Source organism: Argentina silus (genome assembly GCF_951799395.1).
Source record: "Argentina silus genome assembly, chromosome: 8".
NCBI classification, from domain to species: Eukaryota; Metazoa; Chordata; class Actinopteri; order Argentiniformes; family Argentinidae; genus Argentina; species Argentina silus.
Window position 1 is genome coordinate 15,998,238 of NC_139662.1, and position 11,352 is coordinate 16,009,589.

Below are 11,352 nucleotides of genomic sequence, written 5' to 3' on the forward strand. Positions count from 1 at the left end.
GAAGAAGAAGAAGAAGAAGAAGAAGAAGAAGAAGAAGAGAGGGACAAGCAGGAAGAGGAATTGTGTGTGTGTGTGTGTGTGTGTGTGTGTGTGTGTGTGTGTGTGTGTGTGTGTGTGTGTGTTTGTGTGTGTGTGTGTGTAGGCTTATGGTGCTCAGTTCAGCTCTGCACACTTGTCTCCTGAGCTCTGAGATCACTAAGTCCTCATGTGTTGTATTATTGATGGCATTAATCCCCTCTCTCCCTCTCCCTCTCCCGCTCTCCCTCTCCCTCTCCCTCGGTGTGTGTTCTCTTTCTCTACTTATCTCTCTCTCTCTCTCTCTCTCTCTCTCTCTCGTATTCTTTAATTCCTCCATCCGTCTCTCTCTGTCCCTTGTCTCCCGTCATCTCTGACTCTGAGGTAATGATGAATTGATGTTGTGACTGTAAGTGACTTACTGACATCAGAGAACTGTAGAGCTATCGTCATTCAGGCTCATTTAGAATAATGAGCAATCTGTCGACATCTCGATGAATGTCAACCTGAGCTTTGATACTACATGATGAAACGCTAATGATGATGTCACGCTGTTTATGATGTCCTATGGCTTTTATAAAGACCACAACAGCTGGAGAGTGTGTGTGTGGCTGGTGGGACTTGGCTCACCTCAGAGGTGGTGGTTGAGGGCGGGGGGGGGGGGGACGGGGGGGGGTTGGGTGCTTGGCTGGCTTGTAGCGTGTGATTCATCACTGTATCATTCACCATTCGCTGAAGCACTAATGCTGCTCTCGCACTAATGCTCTCCCACTGCCAGGCAGATGAGCGGTGATTGGCTACTCCTCCCAGCCTCCGTCAGTGTGATTGCTTCCCCCAGGCCCTCCCTTCCTGTGATTGGTTCCCCCGAGCCCTCCCTCCCTGTGATTGGCTGACCCCAGATCTGTGCTAGTGTCAGCACCATCCTGAAGCATCTACAGCCTTGCGCTAGCCAAAACAGTCAGCAGTGTGTGTGTGTGTGTGTGTGTGTGTGTGTGTGTGTGTGTGTGTGTGTGTGTGTGTGTGTGTGTGTGTGTGTGTGTGTGTGTGTGTCTGTCTGTGTCTGTGTGTCTGTGTGTCTGTGTGTCTGTGTGTTTCACTGACTGTTCATTTGTCTGTTTCCTTCTCTCAAGCTGGCTGTCACTGAGGAGCTGAACCTGCAGAGAGAGAAAGAAGGGGAGAAAGAGAGACAGAGAGAGAGAGAGAGAGAGAGAGAGAGAGAGAGAGCGAAGAGAAGGAGGACAGAGGAAGTCTGGCCCCATGGCTGCCCCTGCCCCAGCCAATCGGAGGTCTGCGTCAGGCCGCAGGTACAGCCCTGTATACACACTAACCAATCAGCTCTTATTTTCATCCCTCTCATTTCTCCACTTCTTCCTCAACCTTTGCCCTCTCTCTCTCTGAAGTATTACCCTCACACACTCACACACAGACACACAGACACACAGACACACAGACACACACACACATACATACACACACACACACACACACACACACACACACACACACACTCACATCTGAACCACCTCTACTTCATTCATACATCTTACATGTTCTCTCTCTCCTCTGTCTTCTTTACTTCTGAAGTACAGCAGGTTGTTTCTTCAATGGACAGCGGTGAAGAATGCGTCTGTCCCAGCAAAACAACTGGAGGATTTTGTGTGTGTGTGTGTGTGTGTGTGTGTGTGTGTGTGTGTGTGTGTGTGTGTGTGTGTGTGTTCTGCAGGGCTCCTGTTCCTCTGGGAGAGCTGAGACTCAGCTTTAGCCCCATCAGCTGCTGTACTAACCTTCATAAGCAGTTCACAGGCCAAAGCTTCTCTCTCCCCTCCTCTCTCCCCTGTCTCTCTCCCTCTCTCCCCTGTCTCTCTCCCTCTCTCCCCCCTGTCTCTCTCCCTCTCTCTCTCCCTCTCCCCCCCTCTCTCTCTCTCCCTCTCTCTCTCTCCCCCCTACCCCCCCTTCTCTCTCTCCCTCCCCTCTCTCCCTCCCCTCTCTCCCTCCCCCCGTCCCCCCTCTCTCTCTGCAGTCATGCGTCAGCATTTTAAAAGCTTACTCTTTCTCCTCTTTTTTCCCAGCGGTAGATTGGACCATGTAACTGCGTTGTTAGCAATAGTGATTATGGAGGGCAAGGGGGATTATCAGCCAGAGAGTCTATGAATAGACTGTATCTGTATCTGCTGACCTAGGTCTGAGACTGTACACTCTAAGAACCCTTTTGGGTTAGATGTAGACTCCTTTTGGGTTCTACGTAGACCCTTTTCACAGCAGGTTCTACATCAAACCCAAAAGGGTTCTTCAAAGAGTCCCCCTATGGGAGGAACCCTTTATAAAGACTGTAGTTTATAAACACCCTCATCACCAGAGGGTTCCATTACTGTATCTGAATTCAGCATCTCTTCTCTTGTCCATTCATGACATAGGATGCCTTTTTTTTTTTTTCAGGTGGATTGATAAAAGTTTTTATATTTATGACTGTTGGGTTTAATGTTTAAGTGTACAGAGAAGCTGTACAGAGAAGCTGTAACTAACCTCCGGCACATAACATGAACACTCCTGCACTGGAGAAACCGGAACCAAGATGGCCGCTCCCTTCCAAGCCGGCTCTTGGAGTTAGGAGCCAAGATGGCCGCCTGGCAGGTCGTTGACCCCGGCTCCGTCCCTCTCTCTCGTCTCTCTCTCTAGATTCAACCCTCTGAAGGCCCTGCAGCCCAAACGGCGGCTGCAGCAGATTCTGGCGCCTGGGCCCACCACCACGCCGGTACCCGCTGCCAAGCCTGTGGTCATGCCCACTACGGCAGCCATATCCATTCCTCTGCCCGCGCCCCCTGCGTGAGACACACTTCTGGTTACTGTCCCACTGAGCATGCCCAGTAGCGGTAGCTAGCTATAGCATGTACCGTAGAGGTAGCACTGTGACTGAACACTACTGCTGTGTCCTAGATCAACCCCTAGCCCCTAGCCCTCCTAGCCCTAGGGCCTCGGGTCTCAGGGGTTGGGGGTTGGTTTGGGACTCAGTAGAGTTGTGTAGCCAGATGGGCACCAACAGAGATCCACTGATCCCTGGCATTTACTGGTGAACCTGCCGACGCACCAACCTAACTGGATGTATACACAGTGTGGATCTATACATCAAATCTATACCCACTCATCCTATACTTCCACTGCTCGGCCCAAACCCACGTTCTGCAGCACCAGCACCACTAGACCCACCTCACTGCTCGGCCCAAACCCACGTTCTGCAGCACCAGCACCACTAGACCCACCTCACTGCTCGGCCCAAACCCGCGTACTGCAGAATCAGTACCAGCACCACTAGACCCACCTCACTGCTCGGCCCAAACCCACGTTCTGCAATACCACTCAGCACCACTAGACCCGCCTCACTGACTGACCTGGGTCCAAAGGAAGAGAGATGGGATGGACTGAACTATGTGCCAATCCTTACTCACATTCTTTTAATGTGTTACTTTTCTTTCTAGGCTTGCTTCTGCTGCTTTTCTCAGCTTCACCCTCTTTCTGTTTGTGTCTTGGCCTTTGTAATAACCTGACGCCCCCCCCCCCCCCTTTCCCTCCCAACCACCCCCACAACCTCCCCCGACTCCTCTAACCCCCCACCCCCCTGCTCCCAGCAGCTGTATCTGGAACTGGTCAACCTGATTGGTTCTGCCTGTCTCCCCCCCCCATTCTCTCACTGATACAGCTGGAAAATTACATGAATGTGATGTATGTTGTGGTTCTCAACTGAGCATGATTTAGTTGTTGTGTGTTACAGTTAGGGGGTTTGGTTGTGTTACAGTTAGGGGTTTTCGTTGTGTTACAGTTAGGGGGTTTGTGTTAGTTTCCTAGGTTATATGAGGTAGGAATTCACCCAGATACTGCAGTTTGTGATGTTGCATAATTTGACTGTTGGTCTGTACTCAGGAGTGTGCACTCAGGAGTGTACAGTATGCTCCGGGGGAACCGTGCAGTCCTAGGGCTATTTTAAGCTCTCAAGCTCCTGGACAAACCACCTCTGGTGAGGACACATAGGGAGGGAGGGAAAAGTGACAGGACAGAACTGTGTCTGGTTCTTATTGATCCTCATCTGGTCGTCCCGACTGTCCAATATTAGTCCTGGACATGATGTCCTGTCTGAGGGTGAGGGTTCTAGATGAGGTCATGTTCAGCATGATGAGGTCATGTTCAGGGCAAAGCTGGTGGAGGTAGAAATCGGAGGACACGTGTTTGATACCATTCCTCATTCCATGCCGTGCTTTACAATGAGCCCGTCCTCCAATTTCTACCTCCACCAGCCTCCCCTGGTGGAGGTAGAAGTGAGGTCATATTCAGCTGTTCTGGGTTAGCCTGTAGCAGACCTGGACAGGGCAAGTTCATTATAATGTCTTTGATCTTTCTAGACGCTAATTATATAACTGAAGATGCTGTACAGACATCTGTGTGAGGGAATCTCCTAGAGGCAAAGAGGGAATGATAATGAGACCATTTTAAGTAGACTAGTGATAAAAAAAACATGATCTACTTTTCAGCATTTCTGTCCGTCTTTGTAGTCTATTTGTTTGTATTGTTTGTGTTCATGCAGGAACAGTCAGGTATAGGGGAGGCTGGTGGAGGTAGAAATCTCTTTTAGAATGATGGGAGTAGTATATAATAATACTACTACTAATAATAATACTAATAATAATAATACTACTAATAATAATACATCAAATTTATATAGCGCTTTTCTAAGACCCAAAGACGTTCTTTTCTGTGAGGTAGCAAGTAGCGACAGTGACCACAATCTGTTGTCTTGACAACAATCTGTTGTCTCTGGCCTGTATAGGCCACTTTCACAGACCACCCACTTCCTCTTCCTGTGCCCCTGACTGTCACTTCCTGTTGTCTCCGGTCAGGTTTGACTACTGCAAGTTCATAGAGCTAGACTACGTTCCCATGGAGACAGGCTATATGGTGTCTATGCGTCCGACGAAAGGATTCCCCCAGCCCAAATCACCGGAGCGCCACTGTCGGTCAGAACACCCGCCCTCCATCCCTCCATCCCTCCATCCCTCTATCCCTCGCTTTTTATTGTGTCGTTCTTTCTCTCTCTTTGTTACCAAGGCATGTATTTGGTGTCCCCCTCTTCTGTTGTCTTGGATCAACACCTCCTCAGTTGTAGAGAGCCTGCCTGGCTGCTGCTGTGTGTGCTTGGCTTGACTTTCTAACTATGTTTTCACCTTTGCTTTTCTTGGCTGCTGTCATTTTGCAGAGCGCATGACAACATTGAGCTATCCTTTATCGACTGGTCATTCAGTGTGTGTTACAGAGTTTACACACACACACACACACACGTACATACACGCATGCACACACATACTCTCACACACACACACACATATGCACACACACACACACACACACATCCTCCCTGCTTACGAAGGCCTGTTGATGTGTTGAATGTGTGCACCGTTGTAAGCATGGTATGTTCTATCCATGTGTGGTTGGTTCTAGGTTCTAGTTTCTAGGTTATTGTTTGAGACAGGGTCTGGCCTTGTGCCTTGTGATGTCTGTACTGATCTAGCCCTGAATGCCAGATCAACCTGATCCCCAAGGCACCTGACCCCTAGACACCTGACCTCTAGGCACCTGATCCCTAGACACCTGACCCCTAGACACCTGACCTCTAGGCACCTGACCCCTAGACACCTGACCCCTAGACACCTGACCCCTAGACACCTGACCTCTATGCGCCTGACCCCTAGACACCTGACCCCTAGACACCTGACCCCTAGACACCTGACCTCTAGGCACCTGACCCCTAGACACCTGACCCCTAGACACCTGACCCCTAGACACCTGACCCATACGCACCTAACTTTCATATTGCTAACATCTATCCAATCATCTCAGATCTGGGATTCAGGGTGGTTGCCATGAGCAATAGACTAACAAAGCCCCTCCCACTCTGTGACAGACGGACTCCGGCCCTGCCCAGTGGCAGAGATCCCTATGGCAACACCTCGCTCAGCAGCAGCAGCAACTCTGGATCCTGTAAAGGCAGCGACTGCAGCCCCACTAAAGGGTAAGACCACCCAAGATGGCCGTTTCACGTGTCTGAGACACACCCAATATGGCCGCTTCACATGTCTAAGACACACCCAAGATGGCCGCTTCACATGTCTGAGACACCACTGAGATGTATAAAATCCTCTTCTCATGATTACTATGTTTATTAATATTCATTATTTCTATATTCATTTTTATATTTCTTACTAAAGAACTAAAGATTACATGCCCCCTCCCCCCTCCAGGCGTCATATGAAGTACACATCCTGTACAGACAATCATGGGATCCGGCCCCCTCCCCCGGAGCAGTACCTGACCCCCCTGCAGCAGAAGGAGGTGTGTATACGACACTTGAGGGCCCGCCTCAAGGAGACCGTCGACAGGCTGCAGGACAGGTGAGACTAGCTCCTGGATCCTAGCTCCTAGCCCCCAGCTCCTAGATCCTAGATCCTAGATCCTAGCTCCTAGATCCTAGATCCTAGCTCCTAGCTCCTAGCTCCTAGGTCCTAGCCTCTAGACCCTAGCCCCTGCCTTTAGGCAGAGCCACACACAGGAATTTCAAATGACTTTATTTCTATTACAGGAGTAATCTTTTTGCATGGGTTGGTAGCTGCATATATTGTATAAATGATTTAGATCACATTCGACACAGGAGACATACGTTATTGAAAGAAACACAGGATACACATACGACTGTGAAGGCTGTACATTCAAATGAAGAGCTGGATTGAAGACTATCCATTCAGATGAAGCGCCGGGTTGAAGACTATCCATTCAGAGCTGAGTTGAAGCCACTGTCAGCAATATTTTCAGAAATTATAGAGTGGGGCTTTAAAGCAGATGGATGTGTGTTCATTTAGCCCTGGGGAAAGGCGCACACCTTTGACAGAAGTATCCCCACTCCGTCTGGTCTCCGAAGTATCCCCACTCCTTCTGAACAAATGAATATTCTGTAGATTATATTTTCAAATCATCATTTTGTGTTTTTTTTATTATAATGACAATGCTTTTGATGTTGGAATCAGAGGTCATTTGCATATAAATTGGATCATGAACGGCCTCCACATTCCCCTCAAACAGCCCTCCTCATTCTCTGATCTTGTTGTTATGTTGATTTATCAAAATGGCTTTTATGATTTTGAGAATAAATGAACACACATGCCTCGAGTCTTAGCTTGAAGAGTTTGATATTTAAACTGAATATGTACAGACTGCTTCTGTCTTCCTTTTTATCCTCCTCTCCTCTCCTCTCCTCTCCTCTCCTCCTGTCCTCTGCTCTCCTCTCCTTCTCGCCCCCGCCCCACCCCCCGCCCCCCCCCCCCCCCCCGCCCCCCACCCCCCAGGGACTCTGAGATAGACGAGCTGCGTGGCCAGCTGTCCCGTATGCAGGAAGACTGGGTGGAGGAGGAATGTCACCGCGTGGAAGCTCAGCTGGCCCTGAAGGAGGCGCGGAGGGAGATCCAGCAGCTGAAGGAGGCTGTGGAGGTGGTCCGCACCAACCTGGAGGAACTTCCTGGCCAGGCAGGAATCAGAGTGCAGCAGTACTTCCACGATATCAACGCCCAGAACCACAAACTGAAGAACCTGCTGGTCAGCTTAGAGCAGGCCCAGAATGGAGCTGGGGCTGGGGTTGGTGTTGGGGCTGCTGGAGCTGGTGCTGGAGCTGGAGCAGGGGGAGGAGGAGGGGCTAGGGCTAGGGGAGGCGGCAGGGAGGAGGGGGGAGGATGGGGGAGAGTAGGAGCGGGGGGGTCATGGCCTGGGTCGAGTCCAGCGGGGGGGGGTGGATTAGGAGGTCTGTGTAGGTCATGTGACAGCTCCCCGGCCCGCTCCCTGACCCGTAGCTCCACCTACACCAAGCTGAGTGACCCGGTGTTGGCCGATAGGAACGGGAATGGACCGGACCCCCTCGGCTTCTCTGGAGGGGGGTTGAACGGGCTGGAACATCTCTGCCTGTCCGGGGAGGGCACCCAGGACAGTGGGTTCGTGTGCTGTGGGGGGGACAGTGGCACCACCAGCCGGGCCGACCTGCTCCTCGAGGCCGCCTTCCTGTCTGAAGAGACCGCCTCGCTGCTCAGCTCCTACGCCCATCTCCCCCACCATCCCCACCTCCCGCCCCTCCCACTCTCCTCCTCCGCCTGCAGCCAGCTCTGCTCCAGCTCCAGCGGCGGTGGCGAGCCCCGGGTTGTTCCCCTGCCCCTGCGCTGTGCCCTGGGGGTGGGGGGCAGCGTGAGCCACCCCTGCCTGTCCCACCACCACCTATACCTGCACCACCTGAGGGAGCAGTCCATCCAGACAGAGAGCTGCCCGGTGGCCGCCGGAGCCCCCTACGCCTCGGACCTGGACACCATCGCCGAGCAGCGCACCTTCCGCTCGCAGGCCTGCAGCCCCACCTCTACCTGGCTCTCTGACGAGGAGGGGGAGGAGCTGGATGACCTCACCACCGTCTCCGTTACTACCACGACGGCCACACTCACCGCCGCTGCTGAGGCCACACCTTCCAACGCCCTGGCCCCTCCCCTACCGTGCCCCGTCTGTGTGTCCGGTACGATGGAGATACCTCTCTCTGTGGGGGAGGGAGGGGAGGAGATGGGGGAGAAGATTGGGGGGGTGGGGGAGGAGATGGGGGAGGCAGTGGAGGTAGAAGAGGTAGAAGAGGCATGTAAGCAGAGAGAGGTGACAGAGACAGGGTTGGTAGCTTTAGACAATCAGGGAGAGGTAGAGACAGAGGGGTATAGTGGGGAGGGGGGGCAGGGAGAGATGGGGCGGGGGGAGTCGGAGATGGGGGAGATGGGGGAGGTTAATGTAAGGAGTCAGGAAGAGACTGAGCAATTGGATGAGGGAGGTTTGGATGTGGGAGGTTTGGATGTGGGAGGTTTGTGTGAGTCAATGGGGGAGGTAGAGCTAGGGAGTCCTCAGGGGCCAGCGGGGGAGGTAGATTCAGGGAGACAGAGCAAGGTGGGGGAGGTAGGGCTAGGGAAAGGGAGTCTGGGGGAGATGGAGCTAGGGAGGGAGAGAGAGAGAGGGAGGCAGGGGGAGGCAGCAGAGATGGGGGAGGGAGGGGGAGGGAGGGGGAGTCTGGGGGAGGCAACAGAGAGGGAGCAGCCTCACACCTCTCAGCCCAGGAGCTCTTTACACCAGGAGCAGCTAGTTGGGGTCACCGGGGTCACGGTCAACAACAGCGGCGACGACGATGATGATGATGATGAAGATGAAGATGACACGGCTGAGGGGGCTGCAGGTGGCGCAGTAGAAGCAGCAGAGGGGGGGTCGTCAACCTCCTCGGGGGGGTCAGTGTCCGGCCCCCCCGTGAAGAGCTACTGGAGCCGCCACTTCCTGGTGGACCTGCTGGCGGTGGCGGTGCCGGTGGTCCCCACGGTGGCGTGGCTGTGCCGGGGGCCGAGGCAGGATGGACGGCCCATGTACCACCTGGGCTCCCTGCTGCGCGGCTGCTGCACTGTGGCGCTGCATTCCCTGCGTCGCAGCGGTGGGATGAGGCACTACCCCGCCGGAGGAGGGGCCGGGGGGGGAATGGGGGGAATGGGGGAGGGCACGGAAATATGAGATGAGATTAACCCCCCCACCCCCCACCAACCTCCAAGGCCTTGTAGCTTCTCATTACCGTGCCCCTCTCTCTGGTCCCCAGGGTTGAACTGGGGACAGGAAGCAAGAAACAGGAAGTAGAAGAGGGGGATCCTCTTCTTCTTCGCTGGTGTTTTATGATGGTTGTTGACCCGAGGGAGAGGGGTTGTGAATCTCTGACGTTTAGACCAGACAGCCATGGGTAACCATACCAGCCTCTCCTCCTCCTGACTCCTGCGGGGCCTCGACCAGACTACCACCTCCACTGCTGGACTGACCAGGGAACTGCAGGGTGTGTTCATCTGGCAGGAGAGGAGAGGAGAGGAGAGGAGAGGAGAGGAGAGGAGAGGGGTGAATTGACACTGAATGACTTGAGTGTGTTTGACTCCTGCGTGCATAGAGACTGAAAAAGGTGTGTGTGTGTGTGTGTGTGTGTGTGTGTGTGTGTGTGTGTGTGTGTGTGTGTGTGTGTGTGTGTTTGGTGTTGTGTCATTGTGTAACCAACCATGTGTAGCCAGAGCAGCTGGATGTCTGCAGGGCGATCGTGGCCATAGACGTGCAGCGGAACATGTGATGAGATCCTTCTGTACTCCGACCAGGGGCAAGCTCCTACTGCTACTGCTACTCCTCCTGCTACTGCTCCTGCTACTGCTGTATATCTCTGCTTCTGTACCTTCACCTGGTGGGATCTAGCACTAGCTACTGCTTCTGTACCTTCACCTAGTGAGACCTAGCACTCTCTCTCTCTCTGCTTCCTGTCACTGGTGTCGTAGAGTAACCGTCCCTCTAGCAGTAAATCCATGTTCATCGTGTAAGAGTTAGTGGAACATCTGTGAACTGAACCCACCTCAACAAGGAAGCATTTCTACTGTACATGTCCTGGATGTCAGAAGTGGATGTTATCTTCTATGTTTGTTTTTCTTTCAAAACTAAATCAATAAGGGAAGAAAAAAAAGGGGTGATGAACTTTGTTTTGAATATTGTGTGAGGGAAATCATGGCGATGCGAAAGATTGTTGTTGTTATTATCAGGTTCTAGCATTGTGAGTATTATCAAATCAAATCATGGTTGAATTTGAGTCGAATTTGAGTGTCTTATTTTGGGGTTGATTTGAAACCGTTGACAGGTTACTAATCGCCAGACTGTGTGAACAGACTCTGTTGTAATTGTTCTGGGGCCGGTTGCCCTAAGGCTTCGTAGCTTAAGTAGTACTTCATTTCTCCCAACAACCTAACCGCAATGCCGCAATATAGTGACAAATGTAGAATCAATGCTTGCCAGTCAATCTTCTGTGCATTAAAGAATAAAATTAAATGAAGAACTTTGCTGGTCAATGAGAGGAGTGGGCCTGGATTTCAAAAAACTGATAAAGCAAAACCTTAGTTATGCCTTAGTTACGCCTTAGTTACGAAGCTTCAGGAAACTCACACTAGATATTTATTCTCTTCTAGTTGTTCGTGAGCCAAACACGGGCTAATTGATTGATTGATTGATTGATTGATTGATAACTGATGTTGTAAAGATGGTGATGCAACCAGCACCGTTGAGTTGAAATATGTTTGAGTTCTTCAGAGAAGAAACCTGACACCTTGTGATTTTCTTTGAATATTTATTGACATTGTTTTGCACTAGTATTCACTTTATAAAGTTAAGCAAATACTTGAAGTCAAGAATGTGTGTCTCCAATGGGTCCGCAATTATGTTTGAGGATTCTTTATT

The 11,352-nt window shown here is 51.8% G+C and overlaps 1 protein-coding gene across 1 annotated transcript; it reads left to right on the top strand.

Annotated features, from left to right (window-relative positions):
• Positions 1-1,272: 1,272 nt before the first annotated feature.
• On the top strand, positions 1,273-9,615 carry snphb (syntaphilin b; the record flags this gene model as incomplete). Its single annotated transcript, XM_083674723.1, has 6 exons — positions 1,273-1,319; positions 4,902-5,018; positions 5,963-6,070; positions 6,300-6,449; positions 7,398-8,583; positions 9,193-9,615. 6 exons carry the CDS (start codon positions 1,273-1,275, stop codon positions 9,613-9,615), a joined length of 2,031 nt encoding a protein of 676 aa, XP_083530849.1.
• Positions 9,616-11,352: the final 1,737 nt, after the last annotated feature.